Source organism: Cinclus cinclus, chromosome Z, assembly GCF_963662255.1.
Source record: "Cinclus cinclus chromosome Z, bCinCin1.1, whole genome shotgun sequence".
Classification (NCBI taxonomy): Eukaryota; Metazoa; Chordata; class Aves; order Passeriformes; family Cinclidae; genus Cinclus; species Cinclus cinclus.
In genome coordinates, this window is record NC_085084.1 from 60650405 (window position 1) to 60670285 (window position 19881).

The window sequence follows — 19881 nt, forward strand, 5'->3', positions numbered from 1 at the left end:
GTTGTGAAAAAATGTAAACAAAAACAGCAAAAGCACACCAAACAAAAATCCCTCATTGTAACTGGTCTAAGACCATCTCACAACTATCTCATCCCCTCCTTCCCCATCCACTATTAGATAAGATCTTAAAAATGAAAGCAGATATCTTTCTCCTAACCGTTCCTCCTGTCTCTGGGGTTAGAAATATTTTCAGGCTGGAAGGAGTTCACGAAGTCCCTCACAACAGTGTGAACTCCGTTACGGCTGTTTTCTGCGCATTCAGGGCAGTGTGAGATCTCTGTATCTCGTGCCTCCTACGTTGGCTTGTGCCTAGCCTTATCGCGTAGGACAGGAAAAAAATTCAAAACAGAGTGCTTTAATCTTACAGATATGTCACGCTATTCTGAATATACTTTCTGTAATTAAAAAATAAAATATCCGTATACAAACTAACTAATTCAATAATCTACTCCAAAGTACTTCTGAAAATAAAATTTCCCAGTATAAACCGACACTTGCTCGCAAGTCACCTTATTTTCAGCGATAAAAGGGAAAAGAACTATGTTTATTTTTAAAAGGGCCATTTTTTAAAAAAGCTAATTGCCTTTTCCGCTCCTCCCGTTTTCTCGTGCCGCAGGAGTATTTCACTGCCCTGTTTTGATACTTGCACTCAAAGCCGTGCCTGCCCCCAAGGCGACACGACCGGCTGCGGGTGCCTGCGGGAGCTCCCGGGTAGCCGCGACACCGAGGCCCGGCGCCGCTCCGGCCGGAGCCCGAGGCGCGGGGGAGACGCCCTCCCGGCGCGACCGCCGGAGCCCCGCGACGTGCGGCCGGCGGCTCGGGGGGCGGCGGGGACCGCGGTTCTGCTCGAGGAAAGGCTCCCCCCGGCCGCGGGGAGCGGCGGGGCTGAGGGAGGGGGCGCCCGGCGCCGCCGCGGCTCTGCCTGGCAGCGGCTCCGCCGTCAGGTGGCGGTGCCCCGGCCGTGCCAGCGCCGCCCGCGGAGCCGCCCGGCCCCCCCCGCCACCGGGCCCCTCGGCCCGAGCCCCCGGGGCGGTCGAGGCTGACAGCCAGGAGGATGGGGAGCGGCGAGGCGCAGGAATGGGGCAGAGGCGGCTTACCTTGCTGAGCACCCCGCAGAGCTCAACAGGCAGTCCGAGCTCGGTCTCGGGGTCCTCCTCGGAGCCGGAGGAATTCCAGCTCTGATTGTCCGACATGGAGATCGGAGCCGCGGCCACCGCCGAGCTGGGAAAGAGCCGGATCGGCCCCCGCCCACAGCAGGCTTTTTCTGCCGAAGGGACCGGAGCGCCGGGCTCTACTCGAGCGGGGGCCGCCGCTCAGCGCCGCCTGCCCCTTCCAGCGACCGGCCGGCAACCAGGCTCGCAGCCCCGGGATGCCCTCGCCGCGGCCCCACAGACCCCGCCCGCGGCCAGAGCCACAACACCGGGACAGCGAGGGGAGGAGGGGCGAGCGCGCGTCCGCCTGCCGGGCACCCGCTCAGCGCGCTCCCGCTGCCGCCATGTTAAGTGAGTCGGGCGCTCTATGCCACCATCCACGAGCACCCCGCTTCGCCGCGGCGCCCCGCGGGAGTTGTAGTCCTGCCCCGCGCCACCGTGAGTCCGGGCGCCATTATCCCTCGTTCGTGCCGCAGGACGTGCTGGGAGAAGTAGTCTCACTTCGGTGGCGCGGCCGCCATCTTGGTTTCGTCATTCCAGTGGAGGACCCAGCGGGTCTCGCCTCAGTGCCCCCAGGTGAGGGGAACTCCGCTACTAAGCGCGATTGTGCTGCCCGAAGAAATGTCTTTTGTGCAGAGGTATTTGCTTTATCTTTACCGAGGCGAAACATCTCTCTGGTTCTGCTTGCTTTCAAGGACGAGGAGATGTAGCGTCTCTTCCTCGCCTCAAAGCGGCGGGACTCGAGGGAAGGGGGAAAGGTTAAGGGGGGTGAGCGCCAAACTTTTCCCTACTCAAAGATGGTGGAGCGGCGGGAAGGGGCGGGAGAGGCTGCCGGCTCCGGGTGAAACGCGAGGGGAGGGCTGGCCGTCCGGACCCGTCCGGGTTCTGCTTCTCGGCGGAGCCTAAAGGCGCGGGGGGGTCGGGACAGAACGGGCAGAGTGAGCGGCTTCGGCTGCCAGCTACTGCGGGGGTCCTGTCCTCCATTTACTGAACTGCTTTCGTAGTCCAGGGAACGAAACGGTGACCTTTTTCTTCAGACTTAAGTCTGAAATACCTGTTTTCGTCGATGTTTATGGGCGGAGATATATTTGTAGAATGGGAAAAAAAAAATGCACCCTGTTGTACCTGTCACTTAACGGTTCGCGAACAGCGGATGTAGTGGTTTGGGAAAGACTTAAGGTTTGTACTAACTCATCTCCTTTCTCCTGGTTTCTTGGGCGGGGGAAAAGTGTGTTAAAGGATGTTGGTTGAGGAAATTTCGGGTTGGGAAGATACCCTTCTGTTAGTGATGCAAGAGCAATGCTGCACAATTCTGTTTTCTCTGACTTCTTCCTTATGACGAATCATGGTGTAATTCATGGTGTAATTTTTCCATGCTAGGCTGTTTGAAAGTTTCCAGTGAGGATTTATTTTTTTTTGAAAGAACATTGACACATCTACTTGTACGCATTCTCTATATATAGTCTATATAAGTCTACTGTGGGTGCTACTTTAGATAATTTACTAATTTATAAAATGTTGCCAAAAGGCAGTGTTCTTTGTTTCACTACGTTTTTGGGAAGAAACCAAGTGATTTTTTTTTCTTCTTAGTGTCAGTTTCAATATACTGTATTTGTCAAGCTTTGTAAGTATTGATATGTATGGGAATAATTTATAGTTCTTCTCTGCAATATGTTTTTGAAATTAGTTGGCATTACCAGTAAAGCCAGTTGTGTTTTCCCAGTCAAATTCTGTCTAAACTTTTTTTCAGGAGCAGGAGCTGAAGAGACATGTCTGAGCAAGTCTTTTTAGCAGTGGCACTGGCGTGCATTCTCTATCATGCTTTTCATCTGAAGCTATTCCCTTAGTTACAGAGGAAGCTTGCTTTTTCTTTTCCACCTCTGGAATATTGAATCAATCAGGTGTTACAAACTAAAAATGTCTTGGGTAGATATTTTATTCAGGTTGTTCAATAAGCATATCCATCCTTTTTAGAGGCAATATTTGTTTTGTTTACTAATTGTGACTAGCATTTTGCAAACTTTAAATGAAAAAATATTGAATGCTAAAAGGATTGCCTTTTCAGCTTCTCATGTAATGCATTGGCTGTGCTAGGTAATAGGTTTTTGTTTACATCTGCCACATGCTCCTAATATATCTTGTTTTTCAACACAGTGTCACCAGCTTATGGTCTTCCAAAAGCTGTATTGCAATTACGAATACCATGTGTAAATTACCTCCTCTTTCCAATGTTCTGACCTTTTTTTAGAAACATAACATACTGTCAGTTACTCTTTAATACCAGCAAACATGGGCTGCAACAGTGGGAGTAGATTTGTAAAGGAAAGATACAGTGCTGAGGACTTGAAGTTCTTCTTACACATATTTTGAGAGGTATTTTTTTCAGAATACAGCAGTTTGATCATTTTGAGGGCACCGACATAACAATTGTTTAGTAGGTGTGCTCTGAAAGAGCAGCCTGCCAGTTATGTGTAGTTTGAAAAGAATCAGGTTTGCCTGTGCCAAGACTAATTTAGGATGCAAACCAAAGCGCAGGAAATATAGAAAATCATAATGGTATCCAGGTGCACTCACTCCTCTCTACAGCTCCTTCTATACCTTTTCTATGGAACCTTTATTTCGTGCTTTGTTCCTGTGTTTGTTCTTTCATAGCAAGCACCCCTGTACTCGGACTGTATCCCTTCTAGTGTCTTAAGGATTGCAAGAAGTTTGCAGATTACTGTTTTAAGTGGAAATAGTCATCACCTTTTTTAGAACAGCAGAACAGATAGTTTTCTGTATTGCTGATATACTACTTGTAGTACAAAAATGGGGAGCATTGAGTTTTACCTCCTGAGATGTCTGTCATAATAAGCACTGCCAAGTGGATAACTATAAATCCCTTTATTTCTTCTTCTCCCCTTTTATATATCTTCTCCCACTGCCATAACTTCTATTTTAGGGTTCATTTTATGTTATTAAAACAGGATCTCTGTCATTTTCTAGTGTGTTCAACCGTACCATTATGTTTGTTCTGAAATTTAAGACTCCTTTCCTTAGGAGGATCTTTAAAGGAGCTCTGTTACACTACAGCATATTACCTAGTAGCATAGGCTCAGAAATATTAATGATTCAGACACTTTATTCTAAAACAATTTTGCTCTCTCTGGATCACTGTATTAGTCTTTTATTCTGAAGTAAAAAAAAATGAAAATAAACCATATATGAATCTGTTGGCACTAAATGTGTCTGTAGAGCTACACTACCTGTAGTGCAGTATTTACTGATGAGTCTTCAGTTCCTTCTTTATTTTCTTTATGGATTAAACTGCTGAAGCCTTTGTTTTCAGTAGTCTAGAAGTGCAAGGAAAACTCAGGTCCTTTAAAATACTGAACAAAAGCGGAAGAAGATACCATGGTTCTTTGCCCTTTGAATAAACTTAGATGTTCTAAAGACATGAGGATTTTTTGACAGAGAAATTGAAAGAGTTTAGAACAGAATTGCATTGCATTTTGCCTACAGAAAATTGATAGGGAATGAGTATTCCACTTGTTTTTCTTGTGTCACTCTTCACATAAGCAAAGAATTATTCAGACAGTTTGGTAAATGGCATAAAATATTTTCACATTTATTTTTGAACATTGTCAGAAGCAGTCTCTAATAACTGTTTACTTTCAGTGTGAATTATTTAATGTTCAAAAGGATGGATTTGTCTGTAATTTGTTACATCTTAAAGTCGGTGAGTATACAGAAGATGTAATTCTAGGATGTTGTTTTTTCAGGGCTAATTCCAGGTGCTTGTATGGGATCTATGTTTTTGTAAAATGCCGAGTCAGCTGCTATTTTAAAAGTAGTCTCATTTCATGTATGTCAGCTTTAGCACTTGGAGTTTTCACTTCCATGAATTCTAACCCAGTTTTCTGTTCAGTATTAATTTATCATGTGTTCTGGGTTACTACATTTGTAAAGATACTACATCTTTATTGGAAGATACTTTTTCTAAGGAACTTGTTTGTGTTACATTTGAGAGAAATAGAATAATGAAACAGTAGTTTTGAACTCTGACTGGGAATCTATGTGTTTAACACCATGTATGTCAAATGTATATGTATTAAATGCTGACAACAGTTTTGTGCAGTTCCTTCTGCCAGTTCTTTTCCTGTAAATCACTACAGGATTAGAATTAACAGTAGTTTTCTCAGGGCTATTCAGAAACTAAGCCTCTAGTAAAAATCAAACCCCCTGTGGCTAAAGAGGAATTGAGCAGATTGTTAGAAGGACAGTCTAATGTGCTTCCTTGAACATGTCTTTGGTGAAGATTTGCCTGAGAGAGCCTTCAGAGCAGGTGTTACTTAAATCATTATCAGAGGAACATGTTTTCACAGGAAATGAGAGTTAAAGAGTTTGCTAAATTTGATCCAGTCACCCAGAATGTCTCCCTGCCAAATGCACATTTACAGAAGACAGGTGCACTTCTTTTTTGGAAATATGCAATATGCATACTTTATATACATATTTATTCTCTCAGGAGCATGGTGTGATTCTTGGGGTTGTCCTATACTAGTCCAGGAGCTAGATTTCAATACTCATTGTGGGTCCCTTCCAACTCAGGGTATTTTAGGATTAATATAATGTTACTGGTTTGGGATAACATCATTATCCAAGTAATGGATACATCAAGTAATATGAAATAAAATTACTTCTGGAGTTTGCAGTTTGACCTTTGTAGTAGCAGAAATGTTGAGAACACTCTAGCAGCGTTGAATTTTCCTAGTTTGTTGAATTTATGTTTATTATCTTAGAAATTCAAGAAATAAAGTAATGCATTTGTGGGAAACCTATTGTTTAAAGGGCCTAAATACAGGTACGTGATTTTCTTTACCCAAGTGGGTTTAGATGAGTTGTAGTTACATAACAGTGCACGTGTTCTGAGCCCAGCATGGGTGAAGATACTTCTCTGCTGTGAGTAGTACAAGCATAGCTACCTGGCTACGAGTTCAATCTAAATTAGCAATTGAAATAAAACCCAAATGTCCATTAAAAATGCTTATTTCAATGACTTCTGGCCTTTTTGGGAAGGTCTCCTGTAGTCTCTCTTATTTATTACATGTGGTATTGTTTCAGTAATACCCAGAAGCTTTGTTTTGAGGGGGCTTCCAGCTGTCATTATTTCCAGTGCAAAGGAGACATTTAAAAGGTTGGGAATGGGAGTTACTCCTGGATCAGTCTGTATGGCTTTTTTGTTCTGGTCAGTCTTTGGCAAAAAGTAATGAAGTAGATAAATTATTTCATGCTTACTTGTGAGGTATAACCTTTGATACAGATGAATTTAATTTCTCTTACAGAGTATCCCCATTCACTTATAGTGGAGTGTAACAGCTTCCCACATCTCTTGTCAAAACAATTTTCCTTAGGTTGGTTGGTTGGTTTTAATTTATGATTTGTGTTGGCACTTTGTAGTTGTTTTGTCTGTTTGTTTTAAAGACTTGATTTCTTCTTCTATTTAGTGTGTGTATAATTTTCTACATAGTGTCTTTGGTGTATATTTTATATTTTACATTTACATAAACCAAAATGTTTTGCAAATAGGTGAATATGATCTGTCCTGTTTGAGATGTAGAACAGTAACTGCCCATTAGTTTAAGGACTTTGGCATAAGAACCTGTTTACAATGCTAGGCTGAGTTCTATGTCAATACAGAAGGAAGTTGCTGCCAAAGAATGCTTATTAGTAACCTTTTTTTCTTGGGAGCATTTTCCCTAGGAAAACATACTTATCCAGCTTTCTTATTTTATTAATGTTGCTTGTTTTGGCTGATGAGGTTTTTGATTGGCTTGGTTTTTTATTATGATGAGGTGATGGCCCAGCAAAGTTTTTCATGTAACTGAAATTGGGTTTTTTGAGTCTTAAACTATAGAATTGCCTTTTACTGAAGATATATAGCAGAGCTGGATTATTTAATATTTGGCTTTTGGGGATCTGTTGAATGCTTGTGAAATGTTCTAGAAGTTTCACATTATTCACCACTATCTTCTATATGGATGTGATTATCTTAATGGCTTTTAGAAACAAATTTTTCTACCTGCACTTGCAGTGAGTGCTCCATACTTCAGTAGATTTTGATAATGGGTCATTTATTGGTTACGTTACCCTAAGAAAGATAAAGGACGTGGGGTATTTGAAAGGAAGTTATTTTTCTGTCTTTTTCTTCTCTCTGGTATTTTTTGGTATCGTCCTAACTTTAGTGGCATGTAGTTTTGGGCATGGAGATCTGTACTACACCACACTTGATTTTAGCCAAAACCCTGAGGAGTGATTCTTTGTGGTCAAAACTGGACAACATGCTAACTTTGTAATAGTTGTACTTTCAGTGCTTTTGCAGAACTGCTAATGCCTTGACCTTGTTATTGAAATGATGGATGATGCTGGTTTCCTTCTGATGTAGCCTATGCAATGACAGGATTCCAGAAGCTATCGCTTTATCCATTCTCTACATTTGTAAATCAAGTTAGGTTTTACAATTCTGCTTTGTTCTTGCTAAATTATAATGGCAGGGTTTAAATAAAGGAATTCTGAAATATTTTAATTGAGAGAAAATGTTAGGTTTATTTTTGGGCTCTCAGAATAGTAAATGATGTATCGGATTTTGATGCAATGCTATTGGAGGCTTTATGTATTTTACAGAAATTATGAAAAATATTAATTTAGATTCTTGTTTTAGCCATCCTGAAGATAGTAATTAAAAGATTACTTGGGAAAGGGTCTCTAATACTTGTGTTGCTATTTACAACATTTATTTCATTTTTTTTTGCATATCATGAAGACTTACTTGGGACAATTAGGGTGTAAGTCCTTTATGTCTGTACTATGTTTTGATTCCTTTGTTTAGTTTTTGAGCTCTGGGCTAAGTAGACAGTTGTGTCTCTCACTAACTTCTTTGCACCTCACATTGCCATGAGCATCTGTGATAGCTAAGATATCAGAATTTGTTTTATTTATGAGGACAGGTACACAACTTACATGCATTAAACAATAACTCAGTATGCAAATAAATTATTTTTCAAGCTTTTCTGTATTGGTGTCATTTTCCAGTCTTAATAGTTCTTCCCAAGTTCTTAACATGGTCAACAAAAGATGAACTGTTAACACACTTTACAAATGTCAATTATGTACATAATAACACTACACTCACTGAACTGAATATTCTCAGAAATAGGTTGTATCTTTTGCATTATTTTATTATATGGGAACTGTAATATAAAGGCATTTAACTTTTCACACAGTATACAGAATTTCTGTTGCTGGAATTGGAAGATTTTTAATGCAGACAAGTTGGAGGAGTGGTACAGGATCAAATACAAGCTATTTCCTTTAGGTTGTTTCAATAAACTGTTAAAAAATGCTAAATTTGTATGAAGGTAGAGGCACTTGAAATTAAACTGTTGCTCTAATTTGTCCTGGTTTGAAAGACAGGTGTTTGCTGAGGAAAGCAGAAGCCTCCCTCTGAACTGAAAAAAGTGATCCTTCCTTCCTACAGATTACTATGATTCTGAAATTAAGGGAGCTCTCAGGCAAAGATATGGGGGTAGGAATAACAGTTCTTTACTAGTATATCTAACAAGACAAACAAGAACAACAACAGCTATGAAATTACCCACAAACAGAACACTAACTCAGTCCCAGTGTTTTTTGGCTGCAGGCACCTTTTCCCTGAGCTGCAGTTCCCGGTGCTGGGGGCGGGCGGGTCCCGCAGAGCCGCAGGAGGGCTGGGGGTGATGGCAGCGCTGTCCCAGGGAGAGAGAGAGATGGAGAGAGAGCCCTCCACTCATGGTGTGGGTCCTGGTGCTCAGCAGAGTGCTGGATGGTGGCAGGTTACAGCGAGAAGGGAGCAGGGCAGGGTCTGACAGCAGTGAGGATGGCTCCTGGCGCTGGGATGGCAGGGATGGGGCTGAGGCACCGATCGTCCTTCTCGTCCGAACTCCACGGGGGAAATGGGGCTGATCCAGAGCCTTCTGTCTGCTCTTCTGGATGTTTGGATATCGAGGGGTTTCCCTCTTCTCTCCCCTCCCCCTTGCCACCAGGGCCCAGTCAACAGGTATCTTAGCATGACAATGGGGAAAATTCCACAGAGGGAAAAGGGAAAGAACCAACCCCCAACATAATTTCATTGCTGTTTCAATCTCTTGACACTTTCAAATACTGTATAGCTGTATTACTAGTTCAGTTTAGTTTCTGTGCCTGATTCTAGAAGAGCTTGATTACGGTTTAATTAGTGATCTTTTCCCACCTGTAGGCATTCCAGCTTACTCATAAAATGTTCTACACAGTAATGGTATTTTGTGGTTCTTCTCAACGTTTTTGTTTCTTTGTTGGTTTGCTTTACATTAACTGCCAAGGTCTTTACCTTTAGAAGTCCTTCCTTAGCAATTGGAAAGTTATCTCCTTCCACTTACATATGATTTTCCTGCTTCCCCTCATTCCCCAATCACAGGAATAATAGGATAGTATATTGTTGTATACTGCCTTCACAGACTCCTCTAGTTTCACACCCTACTCGCTCAGTAGGATACTGAGATGTCATGTTTTATATTAGAGGAAGCAGCTTGGTCTTGCAACAACTTCTTGAGGTAACAGCATGCCAAAAGTATATTACTCTGTGTAGACTGTTTTATTATGTTCTAATTTCTTACCCATTTTCCAAAATTTTTAGCAAAACAATTGTGACCAGGAGTTCAATGTTTTCTCTAGTCTGATTGAAACAGTTGCTACTTTTCTACACTGACATTTTGTTCACATTTTGCACAGTTTAAAACTCTGCTGCTTCTCTATTACATTTAAATATTTTAATATTCATTTATGGCAAATGACCACTGGTTTTATCTGACAGTACTGTATCAGTTGTCTTATTGTAGCTATTGTGATTAATTTCAATATGTTAAATATTTTATGGCATTTTTTTTTTCAGACCGGTTCATTTGAAACCAAGATAGTGTTCAGGTTCTCTTCATATTAAGCAGCTGGAAATTGTATCACCTGTTATTCATGTTTTTCCTTCTGTACACCTGTAAGCTCTGGTGTAGAGCTAATGTCATGTCCTCAGATAATTAGTTTCTTCTTAATTTCTGCTAAAATATTTATACCTCTTCTCATATGAGACTGGCAATATACTTTGTTCCACACAATAAGCCCAAAAGATAAATTGCACCAGGTGATCACTGTTGGCTGCTAGGGGGTCCATGGAGATCCAAAGCTCCAGACCCAGGAAGCCACCAACCTTCCCAGAGAGAGAGTCCCGCAAGGAACTGCCTTCCAGGGGGTCTCTGGCAGGTCTCCAAGCTGCAGGATAAGCCTCAGCAAGCCATGGCCCTGGCCACAAGTGATGAGCTCTGATCAGTGATTTCAGCTCAGCCATTCCAGCTCTGCTTGCTGGGCTATCCCAGGCCAACCCAGGGACAGAGAGACAGGTGCAGTCGCATGGCAAATTCCACAGAGATTCCTTTATTATCCAGCAGCTCTGTGAAGGGAGCCAGGAACGACTGCTCCCTCTGAACTGGGGAAATGCTGGGGTTTTTATGTGGGAGAGCAAGGATGGTACCAAAGGGGAAAGACCAGTGGGTTACAAAGGATTAACATGGGTACTATGGCATGGAGGGATAACTCACCATGATAAGAAAAGGTGTGCCAACCTAAGGAGCATCCTTCTAGAAGGGTTGAGATAAGCTCATCACAGCCCACTCAAGGGACATCCCTCCAGGGCAAGGCCATGGGTGGAGCTGGGGCAGACCCATGGGCCTCCACAGATCACCATTTATGAGACTTTATAAAGACAGTTATTTTTTCCATCACTTTGATTGTCATGGTATTTTTTTTATTATTAGATACATAACAATGAAATAGAGAAGACTTCCTGTTGACTAACATAAATTAGTTTTTAAAGCCTCTGCTATAAGCTGAGCCTTTAAGAGTGCTCTGAGTGAGGAAGAGGAAAGATTAGTGCATGCTAGGGAGAGAGACACTTTCAGGAATATGGAAAAGCTGAAAACATTTTGAAAATACTGTAATAAGAAATGGAAGCAATCTTGTGTTCATTCCTGTTTTTTGAAGGCGATGAGTGATAAATGAAGCAGGGCGAATAGCGGAGGGATATTTACTTTGATGAAAGTATTCCTTGGAAATGTTGCCCATTATGTACCAGAGATTGCCATGGAATTACTGAGAAGGTAACAATGAAGGTAACAATTACTGGGAGCTAATTCATATAGGGGTGCATATGAGCATGAGATGAGATTTGGAATGTTGTTTGGGATTCAGTGCTTTTTCCTTTAACTGAGGTCTAGCAAACCTGTTCTGATGATTATGTATGTTAACTGTAGGAGATTGTCCTACGGTAGCTGAAAAATTTATGAAGATGTTCAGCACTGTAGTTTTTTATTTGATAAATACACATGAGAACTATAAAGCCACTCCTATTCCCAGAAGTTCAAGTGCTCCTAAAGAATTTAAGAGAAGAGTTCTGATCTCTATATCAAGTTATGTTCTTTGTAATACAATTCACTGTATATAAACACAGCATTATGTAAATAATCTTGCGTTTTTCAGCAGACACCATAAATAATAATGTAGATTAATAGCATGTGATTAAAATGTGGATATTTTTCATGGAACTTTTTTGTAAACATGTCTTTCTTTAATTTCTTTGCTTCAGTTGGCTAGTATGTTTCAGTAGAAGAACTTCAGGAAAATAGGAACATTGCCATCATTCATTCTTAAAAGTTACTCACATGATTCTTTGGTTACAAAATTCACCTCTAAATGCAAAAAAACATAAAGACCTTCTTGTGTTTGGTTGCTAATGAGGCCACTGAAGTCCTGGCATAGAAAAGTGGCATTTAAAGGAAAAATGACACACTACTAGATTTGTGTATTTTGTGAATAAGAAAGCTGGTGTATTTACCTAAAAGGGTGGGGCTTCTCCAAATAGGTAGGGTTCCTGTCACAGGGAGCAGTGTAAGGTTGAGGAGTTCATGTCCGTTCTGCATGACAATAGAACTGGAGTGGTTTATGAGTCAGTGACTTGGGGTAAAAATAAGTTGTTTCTGTATGATTTTTCAGTAATAAATACATGTTAAATAATTTATGTCATTATCAGACTTGGACTTTTTAGCAGGGCCTGTTGCAATATGACAAGGGGTAATGGTTTTAAACTGAGGGGGTTGGTATAGATTAGATGTTTTTTACCGTGAGGGTGGTGGAACACTAGGACAGGTTGCCTGGAGAAGTAGTGGATGCCCCATTGCTGGAAACATCTGATGGCAAGTTGGACCGGGCTCTAAACAACCTGATGTAGTTGAAGATGTCCCTGCTCATTGCAGGAGGTTGGACTTGGTGGCCTTTAAAAGGTCCCTTCCAAACCTTCCCCTCAAACTATTCTGTGAGTCTGCTTGTTTGAATATGGCGAAAACAAGACCAATGGCTTCAGAAGGTGAAATTTGCTTTCTTTATTGGTTTAAGATCAGTTTAATAACTAAACAGTTTACTGTGTAGTTAGAGCCTATCGAGAATTCAGCAATTTACTTTCATAGAGAACAAGGGAAGTTGTGAGCAGTTCACATATCAGAAGTATGTGTGTGTATAAGAAATTATCGATGGCTGTAGATGAGTAGTAAGGGCTTGGTAAGTTCCACTACTTAGATACCATGGTTCAACACATTAATGGGGGAAAGAAAAGGTGCGTGAATTTTACCCTGAATTAGGGTTTTGATTAAAAATTTTAATCGCAGCCATCTTTTTTTAAAAAAGATATGAGTTTTGACACAAGCAAATATTCTGAATTTGAGCTAGAAATTACTGGAAAGGATTCAGCTTGTCTCAAGCAGGGATGATGACCAAATGAGCAGTGGTTTTCTTCAATTTAAATGTTGCTTTTTTTTTATTTTAATGTAATAATGAGTAGTATTTTGTGTTTAAAGCAGTAATATTTCATCTGACAGGATAGAGAGCACAATGTACAAGCACAAATGTACTGTTCGTATGTAAGGTACTGGCCTTTACCTGAGGTTAGTTTGTGCTCAGTTATTTCTGTAAGGGAGGTTTTAAAGGAAAATGGTTTTAATTCAATAAGAAAATAGTCTTACTGTCTCCAAACACTGATAGAGTTACAGGTAGTTTGATGTGGTGTGTGCAGTAGGTCAGCCACTTCGCAGGAATACAAGTCTTCATATTTGCAATAAGTATGTTGTTTTCTGAATAAGTATAAAATATTTATTCAATAAATAAAGCAAATTAATTCCAAAATCTAATTATAGTTATTGTTCTGTTGGAACATTATTTAATTACTTATTTTTTTCCCCAGGTATTAAGTTGTAAAACGAGTACTTGTTTCCAAGAAGTACAGTGGACAACATGAAAAAAGTTGCTAGCAGCTCCTGCAATGATGGAGTTCTACTTAGAATGGGCCTTAATGATAACAAAGCTGGAATGGAAGGTCTGGATAAGGAGAAAATCAATAAAATAATCATGGAAGCTACCAAGGTCATTTTGATTATTTTTTTTCTGATGCTTTATTTGTGGTCCAGTATTGTAAAGCCCTCTTCCTCCCTTCCCCAGATTTTATCCCTCACATGTGTATATGGATAGCTTCTTCTTAGAAGAAATTTTTATGTGGGGAGGAGGGGGAGGGCCGATAGTTTAGCACACTTTAGAGTATTGTTGGATTCATCCCCAAGGACATGAAGAAGGACAACTGAGTATATGCTCAACTGCTCCCTTTTTCTCCAAAGCAGCACATAAATGCTACAGCATTTTCCAGAGATAACTGTGAAGGCTGCAGTTTCCTCTTTTTCTCCCCCTTTCCATTCCTTTTGTCCACCCCAGCATTAATCAGCCAAGCAGATTTACTTATTTTGATCACCTTCCTGTAACTGATGACTTTGACGTAATCACGGTTTTCTAGAATCAAGTTTTTACTTCCTGTCTTTGTGACTGTCTTCTTTAAGTATTCAAGAGAGATGACCAGTGGTGTGCAGCTTTGTACTTAAAGATCCACGAACATCCTCACAACTCTACAAACCATTGAAATATTTGTCATCCTAGTAGTTATTGGAAAGTTTCAATAGAACAATATAGGGATAACACTTTATGTGAGAAACTGAGAGTTTTCTTACTTTTCACAAATATGTATTTTATTTGGTGTCACCATGGCCCGAGATTATGTGCATTGATGTTTTCCTCGTGCATTCTGTGTTGACTACTATTGCTCTGTAGTGATCTGCAGGGGTGGAGCAGAGAGAGAAAGGAGACATGCTGCAAAGACTTCTTATGAAGAAAGCTTTTTCCTTGTTTGCTTGCAGTTTCACACTGATGATTCTTTATATGCTATCAAGCTTATTATTGATAAGTTGTTTCTTCTACTATTGATCAGTTGTTTCTGTATGTATTTTCTTCTACATGTTTCTTCTACATATTGGTATTGGTATATTTTAATTCTTGAAAACAGTGCTTTGTCAGACATGTCCTAGATAATGATATTTACATAAATTATTTCACTATAGCAATTACTGTTTCATTTCCTGGTATGAAAAAGAATGAACTGTAAAATAAGCTTCCAAAACTGACATATAGGCATCTAACTAGTAGAATGTATTTTTGTCAGAAAAGTTCATGAATTTATAATTGACAGATACACATCAAGAAATCCAAAAAGAATCACTGATTCTTTTCCTTAAGCTTTTCTATAATCTCTAAAATGACACCTACATACACTACCCGCAGCTGTATTGAAAGAAGGTTTATGGCATTTTAACTGTGAACTACTGCAAGAGATGGAAAAAAAAATAAAAACTTACTAATAATCTCAAATATTGAATCACTTTCCACACTGATATTTCGTACTCATTTTTTTCAGTGAGTTTCAGCAAGTTATATTTGATCATATAGGAAAGATAAAAGGCATCTCTGATATTCAAAGAAAATCCACCCAATTTTTTTCAAATTAGATATTTATTATAATGAGACATGACATATTACAGCTCTGCCATCATCTTTTTTGTGATTATTATAAAAGTGGATGTTTTTTATTTTTATATAACTGCCTGAATCTGACTTAACTATGGTTGAATTCTTGGTATGAGTGGCAGTTTAGTAGTCAGACACTTTGACCTAAAGATGTGAGGTTTTTTTGCAGATTTTACCAAGTAGTTAAGCAAGAACCTTTTCTTGCAAATATTATTTCACTTGTAAGCTAAGACATGTTGCAAGAAAAATATTTTATTTCCTAGTTTTGAATTTTTATCTCTTTTACTTCATTGTATGCCTTCTTTTCTTTGTTATGAGTCAGGAAGGAAAGTCACATGATACATTCTGTACAGGATTATTGTATTTTTATTACATCTCCTTATATTCATGGCCTTTTTTGAAGGAGCAATTGCATACTTGAGAGCAACAAGGCTTTTTTTATACACGTTTGATTTTATCATTCTCTTCCAAATAGCTTCAGATTCTGCAGTGCCCTTCAAGATTAAATGGCCAACAAAATACTCAACATTAGAAGTAAATTTGACTTATACAAAGTCATTATATATGTCCACATATATTAAGCTATGTCAAAGTCTGAGAAAATGGTCAAATAAATTTTTAATAGAGTTATGTACTTCATACCTGGGAGTGTTGCAAAGAAAGCTTGACTTTTATCTATTCTTTTAAATTTTTTGTTGGCAAGTGTTAGACTAAATAAAAATACAGATTTAACTTTAACTCTTTAAACTCCTTTGTGCAGGTGAAATATATGTGTGTAATTTAAAGAGAGAGATGTAAAGAACCAGTGGTCTTTTTTGTGTATTTTTATATGAAAATCCAAAACATGCATTTGAAACTGTCTGTATTTTATGTTTTCTGTATTTAAAGATCAAATGTAGTTGCTTAAAGACAAGGTAAAGACAAAAAGAAAAACATAGTGGTTTTGTGATTGTTTTCTTTCAGGGTTCTAAATTTTACGAAAATGAACTTAAGAAAGATCAACAAGTTAACCAACGAATTGAAAAAATGATGCAGCTAAAAGAGAAAATTACAGCACAACAGCTCTTGAAAGCACAGCTGCAGGTACTAATCTTCTAAAGACTTACTGGGGTAAATGCTGGATCATTAATGTTTTGGTGTGTTCTAGTTTATTGTATTTCTGCTGATAGGCACTATATTAAACTGCCATTTGATGTTAAACATACAAGGAAAAGTGCACAATATTTTGATGATGTCATCTGAATATAAACTTGCTAGAAGCATAGTTTTTAAAATTACTTTGAAATGTTCTCTAAATGAGAAGTATGAAACAAATGAATTAAATAAATTTGTGTTTTTCCATGTCTGATGAGTTTAAAGGGATGTCATTATGATTTATGTAATGTCTGATGAGTTTAAAGGGATATCATTGTGATTTATGTCAAGGTTTATTAAATGAATTTAATTAGGTTTAAGGTTTATTAAATAAATTTGCTAATGAGTATCATATCATTATTGTATGTTTGTGTTCAGTGGCCTCCAATGGAATGAGAAGGATAATTCTAGGTATAATTGATGCCTTTTTAGAGCTAATTAATGAAAAATAATCATGGCTAGCAGTCACAAGAAATGCAAGTTTCCTGAACTAGACAGATAAAAAGACAACTTTTCTTTTCAAATACTAATGGTAGATAATAGTCTCCAAACTATTACAGTGTATGAAATGTTAAAAGAAAAGCTGCACACCAAACATTACTAGGCACAACAGAATTAAAATTGTTTGTAGGAGCTGAATTCCTTTCCTTTCTATTTTGTGCTGTGATTCAGTCTTTGAATAATTGCTTGCTAGTTTTCCTTGACAGGACTACTATTTTATTCAGTATACATAGCAGACTGTTCACTGAGAGGGAAATTATTCAATATTGTCGTCCTCAATGCTGAAATCTGTGGACTTGAAGCCAGTCTTCTCTCTCTCTGTCTGGTATTTTAAATAGCTTGACCTTTTCCTGTTTCTTACCTGCCAGCTATATCTCCCTAGGCCTCCACCTTTCACTTCACAAATCATTGTCTTGTTTGGTTTTCTTAATAATTACTGTGTAGTGTTTAATCAGCTCCATTCAGTTATGGATATTGTCAGTTCTTGTTATCATCTTTATTGTTCTTATTTATTGAGTTTTTAACTCTTCTTTTTAGTACTACCTTCTGATAAGAGAACCTGTTCTGAAATTTTAAGTGGGAAGTATTCTGGAATTAGAAAGATACCTGTATATCTACCTCTATGAACACTTTGTGTTCTCATCTGCAGATGAAGCCTTGTTTGTAGGGTGGTTAGAGGCTCAGGTATGGTTTCCTAAGATGGCAGTTGATTTAAGTCCTGTTAGGTAAAACCAAACAAAAATGTCTCCACTTACTGGACTTTTGGACAAAATCCCAGTTACAAGGTGGAAACAGTAATATAAATAAAATGTAGAGTCTGCAACATAATATTATTGTTTTTTTCCATTAGAATGTATGCAACGCCTTGAGATTCAACAGTAATTAGTAATACATTAAAAAGCATGCAGCTGCTACCAGATTTGGAAACTGCTGTATTGATATTTGCTGGTCTCTTTTGTCCATGTTTGGTTTATCCTGGATGTTTATTCTGTAAATAGTTAGCACTGTCTTGCTTTTATTGACTTTTCTGTCTTGATTGAAAACTTCCATATTCTACTGTGGGATAAGAAAAAAGGAGAAGTTACTCTTCAAATTGTCTAAAAGCTGCTATCAGGAAAATTTAACTTCTAGTTACAATTCGTACTTCTTAGTTGTTTGGTGGTTTTTTTTTTAAATCTAGCTTAGAAATATATATATATAAGTACCTCTGTTTTACAAAGGTAAATTGAAAGCAGCTTTTAAAAACTTGTCAGTCTGGCTTGCATGTAAGGAATTACTCCACAAATTTTAGGGAGAGGTTTTGTAGGTGCCATGAATTCTCTGAGTAGATCTGGATGTGCTTTGTTTTGGCATATTACCTGTATAGTTGCTTTTGCTGAAGAATAATTTTGTATTTCTTACTAGTTTATTGTAATTTTGCTTCATTCTTTACATGTGTACGTTAGCTGATCAGTAAGTATGATGTTACCAATATATTTAAGGAGAAAAAGTAAAACAGAAGTTTGTTATAAATATGATAAATTGAAGTACAGAAGTTGTACTACTAGAGCAGCAATTGATAGTATTAATTAAATAATTTGAATTTGAAGGCAACCTGAAAATTATCAGTAAATTAGAATTTAAAATAAGGATGCTTTTGGTAATTGAAGTGTGACATGGGTCCTTTTGAATTAGTAATACAATGGAAATAATGTAAATACCCCACTTTTTTTTGTTTGTTTCTTTGAGTGGCTTCCCCTTGTGCTTTTAATTTGACTGAACTAGTTTTCTCAGCCTCAGAGAACATACTGTGTTCTTTGGTGTTGAGTAGCCTAGTTTAAGGCTCTGGTCTAGCATTTCATCCCTCAAAGCAACTTGGAAAAAAACAAAGACCTTGTAAATCATTAATCTGCAGTTTAAATGGAACATTCCAAACTCACTTGCCTTGGTTCAAGTGTTTTCAGCTCAAAGACGGTTCTTGTGGATATGTTTTTTTATTAAGCAGTTCTGTTGAGGGAAATAAAAAAGAGAAGAAACATGCAAATTGCATGTAAACATTCCTCTCCAGCACCATAAATGCATTATAGTCAGTCCAGAGACAGTTCTGTACCTGATGTCACAAGTGTGCCTATCCTTGTGCCTGCAAATGAAGTGAAACTTTGGTTCCTTTTTCGTAATTCAATTTCTGGCTCTTTTCTCAGGACTTCTTACAATCAGTAGCAGCCTTTTGTTGTGTAGATTGAGGTTGCCATAGTCATCAGTGTGGTTAGGTAATCTTATTTTGATAGCACATTCTTTCGGGTTTTTTCCTGTATTTTCTCTTACTTCTGGAATGATGCTGGTGCCAACATAGTCATCATAAATCAGCTGGCACTAAAAATCCCATGTCAAATATTTCACTTACTTTTTTTGTGACAGCACAGCTTATACCTCATTCATAGGTCAACCATATTTCAGGAACAAGCACATGATCTGCATGACTTTTAGTAAAAACACAAGCAAATTAAGTACAAAGTACTTAATAGAGCAAGGTACCTGCTCAGCTTCTGCCTCAAAACATGATGGAGCTGATGAAACAGTACTGCTCACAGTCTACTAGTAGACATAGGTCTTTAATATTTGGAATGAAACACACTTTGTACATATGCTATTCTGTAAATAACTTGCAGTTTTCCTAGCAATCTAGCCTTATATGGTATGGGCTCCTGTAACAAAAGTTGAGGACTTTTGTTGAGGGACTAATAGTAGCTTACTTTGTGGTAATTGAACATGGGTGTTTGAGACCTGATTTCTGGCAAGACAAAATAGATGCACGTGTCCTGTGAGCTGCTGGTCTTTATTTAGGAATGTTGGAAATTCTTTAATTGCACGTTTTCAGGCTTTTTTTGTTGTTTTTTTTTAACAACTTGTATTTCTAAAGGTGAGTACTTTAAGTGAAACTTCATACTCAAAGGTCTTATAAAGTTTCTGTCTGAATCAGATACATTTTTTTTTTGTCATGTTATGTGGAGTTTTATTGTTTGGTGGGTGGGATTTTCTGCTGGTTTTGGCTGGGATACAGTTAATTTTCTTCACAGCAGCTGGCATGGGGCAGTGTTTTGATTTTCTGCTGAAAGCAGTGTTG

At 38.6% G+C, this 19881-nt stretch overlaps 2 protein-coding genes across 7 annotated transcripts in view; one reads left to right on the forward strand and one right to left on the reverse strand.

Moving 5' to 3' along the window:
- CERT1 (ceramide transporter 1) overlaps window positions 1-1321 on the reverse strand; it is a 79177-nt gene extending 77856 nt beyond the window's left edge. For all 5 annotated transcript variants that reach the window (XM_062513003.1, XM_062513002.1, XM_062513004.1 and 2 more), the window contains exon 1: window positions 1098-1321. In XM_062513003.1, coding sequence (XP_062368987.1) covers window positions 1098-1193 — 96 coding nt within the window. In that variant the 5' untranslated portion in view covers window positions 1194-1321. The remainder of the gene's footprint in view (window positions 1-1097) is intronic.
- Window positions 1322-1465: 144 nt separating this feature from the next.
- The window catches only part of POLK (DNA polymerase kappa), a 36165-nt gene continuing 17749 nt past the window's right edge, over window positions 1466-19881 (forward strand). The window contains exons 1-4 of one of the 2 annotated variants that reach the window (XM_062512945.1): window positions 1466-1789; window positions 11235-11362; window positions 13483-13661; window positions 16107-16226. In XM_062512945.1, the coding sequence (XP_062368929.1) occupies window positions 13533-13661; window positions 16107-16226 (249 nt within the window). In that variant the 5' untranslated portion in view covers window positions 1466-1789; window positions 11235-11362; window positions 13483-13532. The remainder of the gene's footprint in view (window positions 1790-11234; window positions 11363-13482; window positions 13662-16106; window positions 16227-19881) is intronic. The other variant, XM_062512946.1, reaches the window with a different exon arrangement.